This window comes from Budorcas taxicolor, chromosome 14 (assembly GCF_023091745.1).
Source record: "Budorcas taxicolor isolate Tak-1 chromosome 14, Takin1.1, whole genome shotgun sequence".
In the NCBI taxonomy this organism is placed as follows: Eukaryota; Metazoa; Chordata; class Mammalia; order Artiodactyla; family Bovidae; genus Budorcas; species Budorcas taxicolor.
In genome coordinates this window covers 38036968-38056327 of record NC_068923.1, presented here as the reverse complement: position 1 = coordinate 38056327, position 19360 = coordinate 38036968, and the positions used below count along the sequence as shown (strand labels likewise).

General features: G+C 39.8%; 1 protein-coding gene and 1 non-coding gene across 2 annotated transcripts; both read left to right on the top strand.

Moving 5' to 3' along the window:
- The first annotated feature begins 2291 nt into the window (after positions 1–2291).
- On the top strand, positions 2292–11068 carry LOC128059606 (cytochrome P450 7A1). The gene is made up of 6 exons (XM_052652020.1): positions 2292–2371; positions 4547–4787; positions 5987–6564; positions 8206–8336; positions 9779–9954; positions 10769–11068. The coding sequence occupies exons 1-6, from the start codon at positions 2292–2294 to the stop codon at positions 11066–11068; spliced, it is 1506 nt and encodes a 501-aa protein (XP_052507980.1).
- On the top strand, positions 5382–5454 carry TRNAG-CCC (transfer RNA glycine (anticodon CCC)). Its single transcript has one exon. It is a non-coding gene; the product is annotated as a tRNA-Gly (tRNA).
- Positions 11069–19360: the final 8292 nt, after the last annotated feature.

Below are 19360 nucleotides of genomic sequence, written 5' to 3'. Positions count from 1 at the left end.
ACTATACACACAGAACAAAAATGAAGAGATCTTACAGATACAAATGTAATACATACAGATGTGTGTTGTCATGGGAAACATTCAAGATATTCATTTTTTTGTGCTATATAAAGTCTTTAATGGAATCCCATCTTTGCATGTGTGTCTATGTGTGACTCACCAACTATCTCCTCGTTGTCAAATCCAGTGGTCCTTTCTCTGTCCTCTTCCTTGACCTTAGAGTAGCCTGTGATGTACTCATCTTTCTTCAAGGGCATCTTCCTCTTCCTGTGACACTGTATTCTCTCGGTTTTATTCCTACTGTTTCTTCCCCATCTCCTCTTCGTCACTCTCTGACTGATCCCAAGAAATGGACTGCTCTGGGGTCTGGTGTTGGATTCTATTCTTTTCTTGGGCTTAATTGTCTCCCTGGACTTTCCTGTGGCTCAGATGATAAAGAATCTGCCTGCAGTGTAGGGGACCTGGGTTTGAACCCTGGGTCAGGAAGATCCCTTGGAGGAGGGAATGGCAGCCCACTCCAGTATTGTTGCCTGGAAAATTCCAAGAATAGGGGAACCTGGCAGGCTACAGTCCATAGGGTTGCTAAGAGTCTGTCATGACTGAGCGACTCACAACTTTCAATTTCACAGTCTCCCAAGGTGATATGATATAGTTTCTGGGCTCTGAACACCATTCAAATTAATGACTTGTGATTCCTATTTCCACCTTTAACTGTTATCCCTTGCTTCAAACTCAAGTTCAGTTGTTAACCTGACAACACAGCAGTCTGTGTAGCTGAAGATACTGTTTTGATCTGCCACCCTCCAAACTCTCTTTCACTTCTCTCAAGCGTCCTGTATGTGACCGAGCTCTGGACTGTCTTTTGTCTTACATCTTAACCAAGCTTCCCCTCATTCACTCTGCTCCAATGTATCCTACATCCTTTCTGGTTCTTAGATAGACCAAGTTCATCCTTAACTCGGGACTACTGCATTTGCTCCTTCTTCTTGGATTTCTCGTCTTTCTAGTTTTGTCTTGGCTAATCCCTTGATCTCAGAGGAGCAAGTCACCACGCCTACAGTTGCTCTCATGCCCTGATAGCTCTCTGCACTTTGCCTTATTTTATGTCTTATATTTTATTATCTGTCTCTCGACTAAAATAATGCTTTCATTAAAGCAGGGAATCAGCCCATCTTCTTAATACCTATAGTCAGAATACCTTTAAAGAGTTCTTAGTACAAAATAGACGTTCAATTACTACATAAGTGTGCAAAGAAATAAAGTTTGGGAGGATATACACACCAAACAGTTCACAGTTCTGAGTGGGGAGGTGTGGCAGAGGTAAATTATGAATTGACTTTCCCTTTCTACTAAGATACATTTCAGTTAGTCTTGAATTATTTGAAATTAAGCTATACTTCTTTAACAATCAGAAAAATTAATAAACCTATTTTGAATTAGAAAGAAGTGGTTGATAAAGTTTTGATGCTTTAAGATAAACTGTGTTGTGGGGAACTTGCCTGCTGGTCCAGTGGTTGAGACTTCGCCTTCCAGTGCAAGGGAGTGTGGGTTCAGTCCCTGGTCGGGGAGGTAAGATCCCACGTGCCAAAAAGCTGGAACATAAAACAGAAGGGATATTGTCATAAATTTAATAAAGACTTGAAACACTAGACTGTGTTTAGCTGGAGGATGAATTTTTGTGGGATACTTTCTTTCTTGAGGGTGATAGGTAAGCAACATGTTACTATATATAGTAAAATACCCATGCTTCTGTAAAAGCACTGAAACGTGAAACAGCAGAAACATTTCACTCAGTTCTCTTTCCTTTGAACTTTACAGCTCTCTCTCTCGTAAATCATTTAAATTGATTTCTTTTTAAAGGTAGCAAGATCAAATCATTAGCTTAGTGATAACTTGTACTTACTTTTCTTTGCCTTATTATATTTTACATCCCTATTTGATATGTTCATCTTGAACAGGTTTATTTGTTCTTTTCATAAGCGTACTAAATTTGTAATACTGGCTGTCATTCCCAGGTCTGAATGTTAAGTCAACATATGTTTGAGTGACCTTCAACTTATCAAGTATGGCAGGCCTCTGATTGTTTTGGAACCTCTTCTGATACTTGTGGACTTAGTTCAAGGCCAGTTATTTTATTTTATTTTTTTACCTAATAGGGATGGTTGTTTGCTTTGATCACTCAAGTGAAGCATCTTACTGTGTATAAAAAGTCCAGCTGGAGTCTGTTGTTACATCCTTACCTTTCTTATCGCAGACGCTCCTCCTCCGAGGTTTCACATTAGATTTGCAAAATGATGAGCCTCTCTTTGATCTGGGGGATTGTTATAGCAGTGTGCTGTTGTTTATACCTACTTCTTGGAATGAGAAGAAGGTAAGTTTTATCTTTAAATTGCATTTTTGTTCATTTATTTAAAGTTATTTAACTTTCATTGTTATGCCATACAGTTGGTTTTCTGTACTTACAAATGCTGGCATTTTCTTCCTTAATATTTTTAAATTAAAAAAAATTTTAAGTATCTTTTTTATTAGATCTCACAAGAGATATAATGGCAATGTTTCCTTTTTAGTATTGAAATATATTAGTCTTAATGTAAAAATGGACAAACTTGTTAAACATCACTGACAGAAACTTTGTAAGATCTGTGTGTGTGCGTATGTCTGTGTGCCCATGTGTGCATATAAAGTGTGGGTGAGTAAGGATAGACGTGGTAAGTGGGATCCGCAGTTGCTGTCTTGTAGGTTAAATAGATGCTCTGACTAAACAAATGTTCTCTTTTCAGCTAGTTCTTGTGCACTGCATACACACTCGGTCTAAGTTGGACAAGAGCATAGAGCCTGCAGTGAGCATCCTGCTCTTTCTTTAAGCTTCCTTGTATTTACTCATTCAGCTTTAGCTTCACTTGGTCTTTGCTGCTGCTAGGGCTTTCCCTGGCTGTGCTGAGCGGGGGCTACTCTTTGTTGCAGTGCCCAGGCTTCTCATGGCAGTGGTTGTAGTGGAGCACGGGCTTTGGTGCTCAAACTGCACGGGCTTCAGGAGTTGTGACATGTGGACTCAGGGGTTGTGACTCGCTGGCGCCAGAGCACAGGCTCAGCAGCTGTGGCACATGGACTTAGTTGCTCTGCAGTAGGTGGGATCTTCCCAAACCAGGGATCAAACCCATGTCCCCTTAACATCAGGGTTAAGACTCTATTACTATTACTAATGATAATCAATCGTGGTGAATTGGGAAACTGCCAAATACATGAGACATTACTTATTTGTGTGCATCATTTACAACTGGTTGAAGAAATACAATGAAGTCAGATACATCCACCATAATTATTTAACTTCTGATTGGTTCAAAGAGCATTTGGGGGAGGGCATATAAATATTCTTGACTATGTCAGTCTCCAAAACAGAATTACCCACTGCATATCTTCAGCTATGTAGGCTGCTATGAGTTGTCCACCTTTTAACAGGTTTTTTTTTTTTTTCCTTTTCAGTATTTTAATTCAGGCTTGGTAATTTCTATTTTTAATTAAACTACTTACCTGCAAACTATGAAAATAAAAATCATTATTTTATGCTATATTATTCTACAAAGAGGGAGAGTGGTTTCTGTTGGAAAATAAATGTTTATTTTATTAAATGAAAACATTTAAAATAGCATGAGCATTAAATTATAATGCTAGATTATAAGAAAGAACACTAAATTATAATCAACAACCATGTCAATACCTATCTTATTCAATTTCACTCTATAATGTGCTAATTTCTCAGATTCCTGCTTCAACTATCATTACAGAATAACAAAACGTTTAAACTATGAAGATTTTTTAAAAACTTCAATTCTGCAATCCTTTCTGTCATTCAGTATGCTATATACCTTTAGAAAAGACAATAAAATAAAACATTTTGAGATACTCAGGCAAACAATGCTTAGAAACAAATATAAACACTACAATGTAATTTCATTTCTACATTGAGAGCAAAATTCTTGTTGGCCTTGGTTGACCCTTTTATCCTCATGATTGGGAAGAATGAGCAGCATATATTAGACATTCAGTAAGGGCTTCTCAGGTGATGCAGGGATAAAGAATCCCCCTGTCAATGTAGGAGATGCAACAGATGCGGGTTTGATTCCCTGGGTCAGGAAGATTCTCCTGGAGATGGAAATGGCAACCCACTCTAGTGTTCTTGCTTGGGAAACTTCATGGACAGAGGAGCCAGGTGGACTACAGTCCATGGAGTTGCAAAAGAGTCGGACATGATTGAGCATACTGTACACAAACACACGTGTGCACACATACACAGATGTGTTTGCTGAATGGATGCATGGACGGATGGATGGATGGATGGCTTTACCTATCATTTTAACCAACATATCATGTTACTAAGTTAAGATGACTCATTATTTTAGTAAAGGAGCAGGGCCTCACCAACCAAAAAAATATCAATAAATATAGAGTTTGAAATTTGACATCAGTGGTAGTAAACTGAATATAAATAAACATAAACAAAGAACTACGTACAGTTTTCCATATTTACCATCTCTGTTTCTCACAGGCAGATGGGTGAACCACCTCTGGAGAATGGGCTGATTCCGTATCTGGGTTGTGCTCTGCAGTTTGGTGCCAATCCTCTCGAGTTCCTCAGAGCGAATCAAAGGAAACACGGTCATGTTTTCACCTGCAGACTGATGGGAAACTATGTCCACTTCATCACAAATCCCTTGTCATATCATAAAGTACTGTGCCATGGAAAATACTTTGATTGGAAAAAATTTCACTTTACTGCTTCTGCAAAGGTAACCAGATATGCATTTACATAACATTAGACTTGTTTATTTTCTACCTTTTCTATGTCAATCTATTTAATCATTCTGATGTACTCCAATTTAAAGACAGATATGTTGAAAAGAGCTACCCTTACATGAAGATTCTTAGAAACACAATAAACCAAATTGGACATAATCTGTTGGTACTAACCATCTAAAAAGTTGAAATAGGTATAGGTTTGTCATTTTCTAACCAGTTTAGGAGGGTGAAATAAAAACTAAATGTTTTACTGGACTAGATGGTACTGTATAAGACAGTTTAAAAACTCACTCATGTCAATAATTTCTACACAACACCGAGAGCGCATGTGGGAACTTAACATTCAATAGTTGTTTTACCACACTCATGCCACACAATTGTTTAATTTTGTTAAGGAATTGTCCAGATATTTTGGCATCACTTTAAAAGGCTCTTTTACAGAGCAAAATAAATCAATATTAACTGAGTTTCTGCAAAGAAATATTAGACCTGGTCTCTGCCCCTAAGTAACTTAAAATCTGGTTAAGATATATCTACAAGGAATATGAAAGAGAACAAATGATTAAAAAAAAATTCTTCGGAATTCCCTGGTGGTCCAGTGACTAAGACTCTGCACTCCCAATGCAGAGGGCCTGGGTTTGATCCCTAGTCAGGGAACTAGGTCACAGACACCTCAACTAAGGGTTCCCAAGTACTCTAACCAAATAAATAAGACCCAGTGCAGCCAAATAAATAAATAAACATTTTAAAGAAACACTCTTGATTAATACCAAATTAACATGCAAATAAATGCAGAAGCATAGAAAAATAAGAAAGAGAAGAGCACAGTAGTTGTGAAGGAAGTTTCACTGATAATCTGGGACTTGAAGTTGGCCTTGAAGGATGTGATTTGGCCATTATTTGAAGTGGTATTTCAAATACAACTGCTATGAAATTTCAGGTGGGAAGGCTGGTTCCCTTCTCCTCCCCTTTTTTAACAAGTAGAGAATCATGAAAGAATCACGCTGTTTACCAGTCCTGTTGCTAAGTCACTTCAGTCGCGTGACCCCATGGACCGTAGCCTGCCAGGCTGCTCTGTCTACGGGATTCTCCAGGCAAGAGTACTGGAGTGGGTTGCCATGCCATCCTCATTTACTAGTCCTGGGTCAGGCTTAATTTCTTTCTTCCCCCACATTTCATTTCCCATCAGGCATTTGGACACAGAAGCATTGACCCGAGTGATGGAAACACCACTGATAACATAAGCAAAACTATCATCAAGACCCTGCAGGGGGATGCCTTGAGCTCCCTCACAGAAGCCATGATGGGAAACCTCCAGCTTGTCCTGAGACCCCAGGGGTCACCACAGCCTCCCACGCCTGCCTGGGTGACTGAGGGGATGTACTCCTTCTGCTACCGGGTCATGTTCGAAGCTGGCTACTTGACGCTCTTTGGCCGCGATCTCGCAGGGCAAGATGCCCAAAAGGCACTCATTCAAAACAGCCTGGACAACTTCAAGCAATTTGACAAAATCTTTCCCGCCCTGGTGGCTGGCTTCCCCATCCATGTGTTCAAGACAGGACACTACGCCCGGGAGAAGCTGACGGAGGGCTTGAGGCTCCAGAAGCTCAGAGAAAGAGACCACATCTCAGAGCTGGTCAGGTTTCTGAATGACACATTCGCCACCTTGGATGACACAGAGAGAGCCAAGTCACTCCTCGCAGTCCTCTGGGCATCACAAGCAAACACCATTCCAGCCACTTTCTGGAGCTTGTTTCAAATGATTAGGTAATCAGCAGATTATCCATTTATTTCTTTATTTTAGTTGAAAGCAGAAATTCAATCATTGTAACTAAAAAAAAAAAAAAAAGACTCATGGTACCTTCTCATGCTGCCAATCATGAATGTGGCATTTACCCTTGTAAATGTTCAATAGTTACATCGGCGTATCCGATCCTCTAAAAACAGCTATGACCGCTAAACACATCTTATAGAAGCAGAGACTGATCGTCCTGGGGAAAGGAACATACTGGTACAGGGTCAATGAGGCTGTCTGCACCCAGAGCCCTTCTCCTTAAGGCCAGGTTGTTCTTCACGGCGCCTCTTTAAGTGCATGAGTTTGGTCTTTATAATCATAAAAATATCCTTATGTGATTGCTGATGTACTGTCAGCAAAAAGGACAGTGCGTGCATGCTTGCTAAGCCACTTCAGCCTGCCTACATTAGCTGCTTTTTCACTCAGTTAGTGGTTGCTGTAATACTATTTGACCAACTCTAATACCTATGAATCAATCATAATATACTGTTATTGATGGAATTTAGCTAGATTTTGCCTTTTAAACACTGTATATAAAAAAAACTTGGATGCAGCATAAACTTTGCATAACGTGATTTCTTTCCCAAAGGTTAGTCTTTGAGGAATTTGACATTCAAATGTTTTATTGAATTATTCCAGTTAAACTGGATGTTTCACAGACACAAAATTACTATTCAATTGGATTGGGAATGCCAAAGTTCTGTTGAGGGCTGCCAATTTTATGTCTTTAAAAATTTTTTTTTTAATTTCAGATAAAAAACTCATCTGTCTCAAAGATTAAATGTCTTCTAAAATGTTTACTTCGGAAAGCTCTGTCTGGAGTAAATTCATATATTAACAGCAAGGTTACAACAGCAATTTTATATCCTATAGTAATAGTAGCCATTTCCTGATAGTCATGCAAAGACATCAATCAGATGTTTCTGAGACTTAGTTAACTGCGATCCTGTTCCATGCGCTGAGGATCCGGTGAATGTCAGTGCCCTAAAATGAAGTCGCATTCATTTCAGAGGTCCAAGTGTCAGAGGAATAAATTACCATACAAGTGGAAAAGCTGCTTTATGTGGAATCAGGGATTTTAAGAGTAAATTTAAATTTCCTTTGGCAGTTTAGCTAGTACTTTAGAATCGTTATCTTGGAGGCAACTTTGTCTCTCACTTGCCATGTAATGACTACTTTGATCATTTAATCCTTATTAGAATCACTTATTTAAAAGTCTGGCCAAAGTTTTACTTTTACGTAGTGAGACCCTTTCATCAGTTCTTGCTGATATCCAAGGACTTAAAAAACTACAGGGATTTCCCTGGTGGTCCATGGCTAAGACTCCATACTCCTCCAGGGAAGGGGGCCCAGATTCGATCCCTGGTCAGGGACTAAGAGTTCACAACTAAGAGTTCACATGCCCCAACTAAGACCTGGAGTGACTATAAAAATATTTAAAAAGCACAACTATAAAACAGAGTAAAAAATAAATGGGAATGTCCCTTTATCACCGTCTCTGTATCTTGACCTGTATCTGATTAAAAGAAGGAGGAAATGCCTTTTTGCAGACTTTTTGGTAGAGAAAAAGCTTATGCTCTGTACATCTTTTCTTTTCTCTTAACTTTTCATAGAAACCCAGAGGCAATGAAAGCGGCCACTGAAGAAGTAAATAAAACACTAGAGAACGCTGGTCAGAAAGTTAGCTTTGACGACAGTCCTGTTCATCTGAATCAGATACAGCTGGACAACATGCCCGTGCTAGGTGTGCTTGTGTGCGTGTTACATGTTAATTTCTGTGTCCTCCTACCAGCGGTCGTCAGCTCACATCACACACTTACTTGTTGCAGGCGTTATGTCCCATCTGATCCTCCAGCAACCCTATGCCTGGAGACTAGTACTGTTTCTATAGAACAAGTGAGGAGACAGGCATTTAGAGGTTACATCACAGCCTGGGATGGGATGGAGGAACCAGTGACAGCCTGACATGGAGCTCTTGACCCTATGCTCTCAAGCTCTTTTCTGCACTTCCTCGCTTGTTACTGCTTTTACTACTCTTCTTATAGTTAGTACATTATTCGTGTGCATGAAACGAAAGGGGAAAAGGTACCACCATGAAACCACAATTAGCTGCATGGGTTGGAAGATGGGGTGGACAGTTATTTCACTGAAAAATGTTTGATTCTCTGGATTTATAGAAATACAGAAGTACTATGTTTTTAAGTAAGAACAAGGTTTTCTCTTGCTTTTCTTATGTGTCTTTAGAGGCAAGAAACCAGTGTATGCTTTCAGGGGCAGTGTGTCCTAGCAGAAGGGATGGGGAGGCAAGAAGCACGGGCCCTATGGGAGGGCTCTGATTTGCTGTGGAGACCTCGGACATGTCATTTCACTTTCAGTTCAGTTCAGTCGCACAGTCGTGTCCGACTCTTTGGGGGCCTTATTTTCTCATTTGTGAAATCAAGTGCTAACTTGCTATGATTTTATGCACAATTGTGTGATGAGCACTTAAAGCATGACAGTTAAAAGGACAGAGACTGGAAGGTCTCATCATATTTAAGCTATTCTCAGCATGTTCTTTGTGTCCCTTTATGTCCCTATGAGAATGCAGGGTGTACTCACACAACCCCAGGCAGTGTAATGGTAAGTACAGGTTCTTATAAACACCGAATCCCAGGGATGGAGGAGCCTGGTAGGCTGCCGTCTCTGGGGTCACACAGAATCGGACATGACTGAAGCGACTTAGCAGCAGCAACAGCAACATAAACACCGAAGCGAAGCTGCATCTTGAACAAATATTTCCATATAAAAGTATTAGTATATTAAATATCAAAAGTGATACACTTTGAATAATTCACATAAAAGTTATTTACTGATTTTTTGCAATTATTAGATGTCTAGTATCATGTAGAAATAAGATTATTTTTCTGTAAAATTATGAAAGTCTAGTTCCCATTGATGATCAAGATTATATCAAGAGATTATAACTCAGATTATCGGATTAAAAATACACTAGGCACAACTGAATCATTGATCACAGCACATAAAAAAGTTTGAGAAATTTGGATCTGGCCAGCTTCCACTAGTCTGTTTAGGTTTGTGTTACTGGCTGCTAGGGGTATATCAGACTCTAGATTACATGGCCTTTATAAATACTTTGTTCTTTCTTCTTCCTTTTCTCTCCTCCTTTATTCCTCTTAAAATCTTTAGACAGTATCATCAAGGAGTCTCTGAGACTTTCCAGTGCTTCCCTCAACATCCGTACGGCTAAAGAGGACTTCACTTTGCACCTCCAGGATGGTTCCTATAATATCCGCAAAGATGACATCATAGCTCTTTATCCACAGTTAATGCATTTAGATCCAGAAATCTACCCAGACCCTTTGGTAAGTGACTGTTCATCAAAGTTCAGTGTCCCGGTGATGTGTACCCAGACTGAAATAAAAAGGAAATTTACCACTGCAGAACTCGTTTGATCATTGAAATCACAGGGATTGTCTCTTTTATTAATGTCAAATATTCATATTATATTTTGGAGAATTTGGGTGATGGCTGAAATTTTAATTTTTATTCTTGGTATTTGCCATCATATCTCTACTAGAGGCTTCCCTGGTGGCTCAGCAGTAAAGAATCCACCTCCCAATGCAGGAGAGGCAGGTTCAGTCCCTGGATCAGGAAGATCCCCTGGAGGAGGAAATGGCAACCCACTCCAGTATTCATGCCTGGGAAATCCCATGGGCAGAGGAGTCTTTTGGGCTACAATCCATGGTGTTGCAGAAGAGTGAGACGTGACTTAGTGACTAAATATCAACAACAACAATCTCTAATAGATTATATCTGCAGTTGCAATAATAAAGCTGCCTCCTTCCTTCCTTAAAAAGTGCCTCTTCCCAAGTCTAGGAAATTAGAGGCTAATATACTGACTCCTCTAATTTCTGATCTAAATCCTTCTTTCTCGTTCTGCCTAAGGGAGGGAGGAACTAGTCACCCAGGTGGGATGGGAGGTATAAGCCTCTCCCATTCCCCTCAGTTCTCTTTAAATTCCTATTTCTTATTACTTTCTGATTCAAGGTGGGGTATTTGCTATGTTACTCATAGATTGGATTAAAAAAGAAAATTACCCTTTGGAACTTCCAGATTCAGAAAAAGATTCTTTTTAAACTAGCTTATGCATTTGTTTCCTTTGCATCTTTATTGCAGACTTTTAAATATGATCGCTATCTTGATGAAAATGGGAAGACAAAGACCACCTTCTACAGTAATGGACTCAAGTTAAAGTATTACTACATGCCCTTTGGGTCAGGAGTCACTATATGTCCTGGAAGATTATTCGCTGTCCAGGAAATCAAGCAGTTTTTGATCCTGATGCTTTCCTATTTCGAACTAGAGCTTGTGGAGAGCTGTGTCAAATGTCCACCTTTGGACCAATCCCGGGCAGGCTTGGGCATTTTACCACCATTACATGATATTGAGTTTAGATATAAATTCAAACATTTGTGAACATATGCTTGGAGAAAGAGGCCCCCTGATGCTGTTACATGTCTGCGGCGCACCATCACTCACCAATGCCCTGTGGACAGACGTGTTTAGTGGCAGTGGAACGGTGCAGCAGGTTCGTTCTGCTCACCAGTGCTTGCTTGTGAATCTTAACATTTTGGTGATGGTTTCCAGATGCTGATTCAGACTCTGCAAGTGAAAAACAAAACAAACTAGTTTCTAGAAGCACAATAATTTGTTTTCATTTGAAGAAGTCTGTGGAGTGTTCACATTGCCAGGGACTGAACTTTATTATTTTCAGAGGAAAAAGTCTTTTTTTTGTTTGTTTGCTTGTTTTTTCCCAGAATATTTGGCAAAAGTTCTTCTTTTTTTGTTTTCCTAAGGAAACTGCTTTATTTTTATATAAACCTCCCATGGTTATGCAAAAAGTACACATTCACGTTTTAGTGAAAATGCATGACTTTCTGATCAGATATGGGGCTCTTTGGGTATAGATGTATATTACAGAGGGTATTTTAAAGGATTATATCATGCCTTTTAATAAAAATTTTTTTCAGCTTTCCTTATATCTAGTATTCATGGCTTTTAAAATGACTGTCTTAATATCTTGAGAACATTAAAGATGGTTTTATTATATTCTCTTTATATTTAATTTATTTTTGCTGGAAACTGTAATATCTGTGTCAGGTTTCAATTATTTTACCTACACTTTTATTAGATTTCATATTAATTGGAAGATTTTTTTTCCAGAAAAGGCAGGTTTTGTTCTGATATTATTAACATGCACCTATGAAAACAATGTAGCTCTCATGTGATATATTTTAAAATTAAAATTGGATGATAATGACCATCTGAAAGTTTTAGATATGAAACTGCAAGGAATTCATTAAATTGGCATTGTATTTTATTTGAAAACTTTTTATCTTTAAACAAGTTGTAATTGAAGGAAATATAGTTTAGGCTATAGCACAGTGTTCAGCTACTGTGTACAACACTGCTTTAGTGAAATATTTTAAGTATTGGAGTTATGAACTGTAATACTTTACTGATATTTCTCTATGTATATATTATAAATTATATTTAACTTTTTCCTTGCACTACAAATACTAAGATATATTGTAATCTTTGCTAATGTTGAAATGATTCACTTTTCAGAAATAAAAGTGTGAATTTTTGTTTTAAATTTTTAAGTATTCCAAATGTTTAAAGCGATCACCTACTAAGTTACAACAATTTTGCTCATTTTTCATCTCATAGAAAGAGCAAAATAATTATTCACTCAAAAATCTTCTCCATACTTTATAAAATTCATTAAAGATTTTAAATATTTCTATTTAATTTATTAGTAATTGAATTTATTAATAATATAACCATGGGATTATCTCCTGTGTAAGTTATTTTTCATATCAAGAAAATTAAACTCATTTACATGTGGCCCAAGATTAACAAAATCCCCTTTTGCAAAATATTTGTTTTAGACTAAATTTCTAATATGATTCCCTAATATATTTCATATAGACACATCCTGGAGATATAATGGGTTTGGTTCCAGTTCAGTTCAGTTCAGTCGCTCAGTCGTGTCTGACTCTTTGCGACCCCATGAATCGCAGCACGCCAGGCCTCTCTGTCCATCACCAACTCCCGGAGTTCACTCAGATTCATGTCCATTGAGTTGGTGATGCCATCCAGCCATCTCATCCTCTGTCGTCCCCTTCTCCTCCTGCCCCCAATCCCTCTCAGCATCAGAGTCTTTTCCAATGAGCCAACTCTTCGCATGAGGTGGCCAGAGTACTGGAGTTTCAGCTTCAGCATCATTCCTTCCCAAGAACACCCAGGACAGATCTCCTTTAGAATGGACTGGTTGGATCTCCTTTGGTTCCAGACCAACCCAATAATGCAAGTCACATGAATTTTTTGGTTTCTGCTGCTACTGCTAAGTCACTTCAGTCGTGTCTGACTCTGTGCAACCCCATAGACGGCAGCCCACCAGGCTCCCCCATCCCTGGGATTCTCCAAGCAATAACACTGGAGTGGGTTGCCGTTTCCTTCTCCAATGCATGAAAGTGAAAAGTAAAAGTGAAGTTGCTCAGTCGTGTCTGACCCTCAGTGACCCCAGGGACTACAGCCTTCTAGGCTCCTCCATCCATGGGATTTTCCAGGCAAGAGTACTGGTTTCTGAGTGTATATAAAAGTTATGTTTTTACAGTATATTTTAGTCTATTAAATGTGCAATAGCATTATATCTGAACAAAAAATATACATACCTTAATTAAAAATACTTAATTGCTAAAAAGTGCTAATCATCATCTGATGGTTTGAACTTCTTTCAGAATTGGAGGGAGGCCTCTCAAACCCTGTCACTGCCTTAGCAACTAAGTTTACATATTCTCAGTTCTTCGTTGTCACTTCAGCTACTTTCACAGCATCTCCACCAGGAGTAGATTCCATCTTCAGATACCACTTTCTTCCCTTATCAGAAGAACTCATCATATGTTAAAGTTTTATCCTGAGGAGGCAGCAACTCACTCACATCTCTAGACCCCATTTCTAGTCCCCCCCACTATTTCCACCACATCTGCAGTTATTTCCTCCACTGAAGTCTTGAACTTCTCAAAGTTATCTATTAGGGTTTGGAATCAACTTTCTCCAAACTCCTGTTAATATTGATATTTTTAACCTCTTCTCATGAAATATGAATGTTCTTAATGGCATCTTGAGTAATGAATCCTTTCCCTAAGATTTTCAAATCACTTTACCTGGGTCTAGCAGAGGAATCACTGTCTATGGCAATATATATTTCTTATGAAATACATATTTCTTAAAGAATAACACTTGAAAGTCAAAATTACTACTTGATCCATGGGTGGCAAAATAGATGTTATGTTAGCAGGCATGGGAAGAGCAATTAACCTAATAGTTCATCTCCAGCAGAGCTCTTGGGTGACCAGGTGCATTGTCAAAGAGCAGTAATATTTTGAAAGAGCTCTTTTTTTCAGCGTGGTAGGTCTCAACGGTGGGCTTAGGATAGTCAGTAAACCATGTTGTAAACATACGTGTTGTCATCCAGGCTTTTCTGTCCCATCTATGGAGCTCAGTCAGAGTATGTTGAGCATAATTCTTACGTGCCCTGGGATTTTCAAAATGGTAAAGGAGCATTGGCTTCAACTTAAAGTCACCAGCTGCATTAGCCCCTGATGAGAGAGTCAGGCTGTCCTTCGAAGTTCTGAAGTCATGCATTGACTTCTCCCCTCTAACCAGGAAACCCTGAGATGGCATCTTCTTCCAACACAAGGCTGTTTCTTTTACACTGAAAACCTGTTGCTTAGTGTAGCTACCTTTATGATTATTATGATTAGCTAGATCTTCTGGGTAACTTGCTGCAGTTTCTACATCAGCACTTGCTGCTTCATTTTGCACTTTGATGCTATGCAGATGACTTCTTTCCTTAAATCTCATGAACCAACATCTGCTGGCTTCAAACTTTTCTTCTGTAGCTTCCACACCTCTCTCAGCCTTCACAGAACTGAATAGAGTTAGGACCTTGCTCTGGATTAGGCTCTGATTAAGGTGAGCTGCCGTCTATGGGGTCGCACAGAGTCAGACACAACTGAAGCGACTTAGCAGCAGTAGCAGCAGCAAGGGAATGTTGTGCCTGGTTTGACCTTCTATCCAGGCCACTTCTCCATATCAGCAAGAAGCCTGTTTCACTCTCTTACTGTTCCTGTGTTCACTGGAACAGCACTTTTCATTTCCTTTAAGAACTTCCCCTTTGTATTTACATCTTGACTAACTGGTATAAATCTGTATGCAGGTCAGGAAGCAGCAGTTAGAACTGGAGATGGAACAACAGACTTGTTTCAAATAGGAAAAGGAGTACATCAAGGCTTTATATTGTCACCCTGCTTATTTAACTTCTATGCAGGGTACATCATGAGAAACGCTCGTGTGGAAGAAGCACAAGCTAGACTCAAGATTGCCGGGAGAAATATCAATAACCTCAGATATGCAGATGACACCACCCTTATGGCAGAAAGTGAAGAACTAAAGAGCCTCTTGATGAAAGTGAAAGTGGGAGAGTGAAAAAGTTGGCTTAAAGCTCAACATTCAGAAAACTGAGATCATGGCATCTGGTCCTATCACTTCATGGCAAATAGATGGGGAAACAGTGGATATAGTGACAGACTTTATTTTTGGGGCTCTAAAATCACTGCAGATGGTGACTGCAGCCATGAAATTAAAAGATGTTTACTCCTTGGAAGAAAATTTATGACCAACCTAGACAGCATATTAAAAAGCAGAGATATTACTTTGCAAACAAAGGTCCGTCTAGTCAAAGCTATAGTTTTTCCAGTAGTTGTGTATGAATGTGAGTTGGACTATAAAGAAAGTTGAGTGCCAAAGAATTGATGCTTTTGAACTGTGGTGTTGGAGAAGACTCTTGAGAGTCCCTTGGACTGCAAGGAGATCCAACCAGTCAATCCTAAAGGAAATCAGTCCCGAATATTCATTGGAAGGACTGATGTTGAAGGTAAAACTCCAGCTGATGTGCCACCTGATGCGAAGAACTAACTCACTGGAAAAGATCCTGATGCTGGTAAAGATTGAAGGCAGGAGGAGATAGGGACGACGGAGGATGAGATGGTTGGATGGCATCACCGAGTCAATAAACATGAGTTTGAGGAAACTCTAGGAGTTGGTGATGGACAGGGAGGCCTGGCGTGTTGCAGTCCGTCAGGTCCAAAGAGTTAGACACGACTGAGTGACTGAACTGAACTGGTATAAGAGCCCTAGCTTTCAGTCTATCTCAGCTTGGACATGCCTTCCTCACCAAATATCATCATTTCTAGCTTTTGATTTATGAGAGACATGGGACTCTTCCTTTCACTTGAACACTTAGAGGCCATTGTAGGGTTATTAATTGGCCTAATTTCAATACTGTGGTGTCTCAGGAGATAGAGAACAGCCAGCAGATGGAGCAATTAGAACACACACAGCATTGATTAAGTTCATCCTCTTACATGAACATGGTTCACGGTGCCTTCAAATGGTTACAATAGTAACATCCAAGATTACAGATCACACCATAGCAAATATAATAATAATGAAAATGTTTGAAATATTTCAAGACTTACCGAAATGTGACACAGAGACCAGAGTGAGCAAATGCTGTTGGAAAATGGGGCTAGCACACTTGCTTGATGCAGGGTTGCCACAAACCTTCAGTTTTTTTTTTGTTTTTTTTTTAAAAGCAGCATCTGTGGAGCAGAAGAAAGGGAAGTGCAACAGAATGAGGCATGCCTGTCTCTTGCTGAATGTGTCCACACATCTTTCCACATCTTTATTCTTGTTTACTAGGGGTTGCCAGTCCATGGCACTGTGGGCCAAAGGTGTCCTGTTTGTGTATAGATTGAAACCTGAGTGGTTTTTACGTTTTTTATTGGTTGGACAAAATCAAGAGAATAATAATATTTTATGACATATGGAAATTACACAAAGCTCAGATTTCCATGTTTATAAGTACACTTTCTAAAAAAAATTTATTTTTGGCTGAGCTGGGTCTTTGTTGCTACTAGGGTTTTTCTCTGGTTGCAGCGAGCAGGGACTCTCTCTAGTTGCAGTGCTCAGGCGTCCCGTGGTGGCTTTTCTTGTTGTGGAGCATGTGCTCTAGGGCACGTGGACATCAATAGTTGCAGCGCACAGGCTCTATAGCGTGGGCTCAGCAGTTGTGGTGCATGGGCTTAGCTGCTCTGCAGCATGGAACCTTTGAGGACAACGGATCAAACCCATGTCCCCTGCACTGGCAGGCAAATTCTTAACCTCTGGACCACCAGGGAAGCCCCCAAAGTGAAGTTTTATTGCCCATTTATTAGTGCTCTTGTCTAGGCCTGCTCTTATAATGCAATCACAAAGCTGTGTAGTTGCAACAGAGACCACATGGTTGCAGAACCAACAATATTTACTATCTGGGCCTTTTTGGGAAATGATTGCCAATTCCTGCTGTAGAGCAATCCCAAAGGTTATTTTGTTCTATAATTTTTATTAAACTTCTAAAAAGTGTACTAGTATATGAGATTTTTGTTTTTTCATTTGAAAAAAGAAAGTATGTGAGAGGGCCACATTAAAACAAAAACCAGGTAAAATTTTCTTGTAAATGATCTTATTTTAGAACTTTCTTAAAGGCTAAATTTTCCCATTTAGCCAAGAGATTTTTATTATGACTCTAACCATGACCCCATACAGTACTGCAATGTTAAACTATGCCCCACCTCTCCACACAGGAAGGCCTTCCCCCAACTCACCAGCAGTTTGGACTTGTTAACTGTGGAATCTCACGTTGCTCTCAGGATTAGTCTGAGTCATTTTTGCAGTTAGGATTAAAGCCTTGGTCTCATTAATAGAAGATGAAATGCCAACACCATAGTCACCAGCCCCCTTCTGCATCTGCCTGGCCTGATACCAAGTCAGAGGCTCAAACCTAGAAAGTGACACCAAGACAGGGACACTGATGTTTCAAAAAACTGAAGATTCAAAGTCACCTGTCCAAGCTCTCGTTTCAGTCAGAAACTGACATCTGGTGAAGAAGAAGTGATTTTGTGAAGAAGCCTGCTCAGCAAGTTATAGAGGCAGGCTTGGGCCTGAAACCTCCTGTTTGCCAGCAAATACCACATCCATGAAATTAACTTGTCTACATTTAATATCAAAGATTTCATGCTATGCATGCTAAGTCACTTCAGTCATGTCTGACTCTTTGTGACCCTGTGGAACATAGCCCACTAGGCTCCTCTGTCCATGGGATTCTCCAGGCAAGAATACTGGAGTGGGTTTCCATTCCTTTCTCCAGGATATCTTCCCCACCCAGGGATCAAACCTGTATCTCTTACATCTCTTGCACTGGCGGGTGGGTTCTTTATCACCTGTGCCACCTGGGAAGCCTAATATTAAGGAACCCACCCTCTAAATCAAAACAAGAGAGACCACGGAGTCAGAGACCCCAGTGTCAGAGACCACGGAGTCAGTGACTTTTATAGGTCAGCTCAGGGGTCAGCCTATCATTTCACACTTAGGTTCTTACTTTGTACTAGGATATCTCCTATCTTTTCCTCCTGAATGAACAGCAGGCCTGTCATGTTCCTGCCCTGACTTCACACAGAACCCAGTTCTCCAAACTGACATAGTTGATGTCCGTGTTGACAGTCTAACCATTCTTGTTGACTGCTTATTTAACTCAATCTCTCCATTGTTGTTGTTACTGTTCAGTTGCTAAGTCATGTCTGACTCTGCAACTCCATAGACTGCAGCACACCAGGCTTCCCTGTTCTTCCCTATCTCCCGGAATTTGCTCAAACTCATGTCTGTTGAGTCAGTGAAACTATCTAACCATCTCATCCTCTGCTGCCCTCTTCTTCTTTGGCCCTCAATCTTTCCCAGGGTCTTTTCCAGTGAGTTGACTCTGCATCAGGTGGCCAAAGTATTGGAGTTTCAGCTTCAACAACAATCCTTCCAATGAAAACTCAGGGTTGATTTTCTTTAGGATGGACTGGTTTGATCTCCTTGTAGTCCAAGGGATTCTCAAGAGTCTTCTTTAACATCACAGTTCAAAAGGATCAATTCTCTGGTACTCAGATTTCTTTATGGTCCAACTCTTACATCTGTACATGCCTACTGGAAAAAGCATAGCTTTGACTGTATGGACCTTTGTCAGCAAAGTGATTTCTCTGATTTTTAATGTGATGTCTTGGTTTGTCATAGCTTTCCTTCCAAGGAGCAAGTGTCTTCTAATTTCATGATTGCAGTCACTGTCTGCAATGATTTTGGAGCCCAAGAAAATAAAACCTGTTGTTGTTTCCACTTTTCCCCCATCTATTTGCCATGAAGTGATGGGATTGGATGCCATGATTTTAGTTTTCTGAATGATGAGTTTTAAACCAACTTTTTCACTCTTTTTCACCTTCATCAAGAAGCTCTTTAGTTCCTTCTGTCTTTCTGCCCTTAGAGTGGAGATCATCAATCTCTCCATAATTAGTAACAAAACTAGGAAAGTGAAAGTGAAAGTCAATCAGTTGTGTCTGACTCTTTGCGACCCCATGGACTCAGCTGATGGAATTCTCCAGGCCAGAATACTGGAGTGGGTAGCCTTTCCCTTCTCTAGGGGATCTTCCCAACCCAGGTATGGAACCCAGGTCTCCCACATTGCAGGCGGATTCTTTACCAGCTGAGCCACACCATAGCAATATCCTAACTTCCTCCTTTTGCTTTATAAACCAACAGAGGTTCCTAGAGGTTCTGACACTCCCA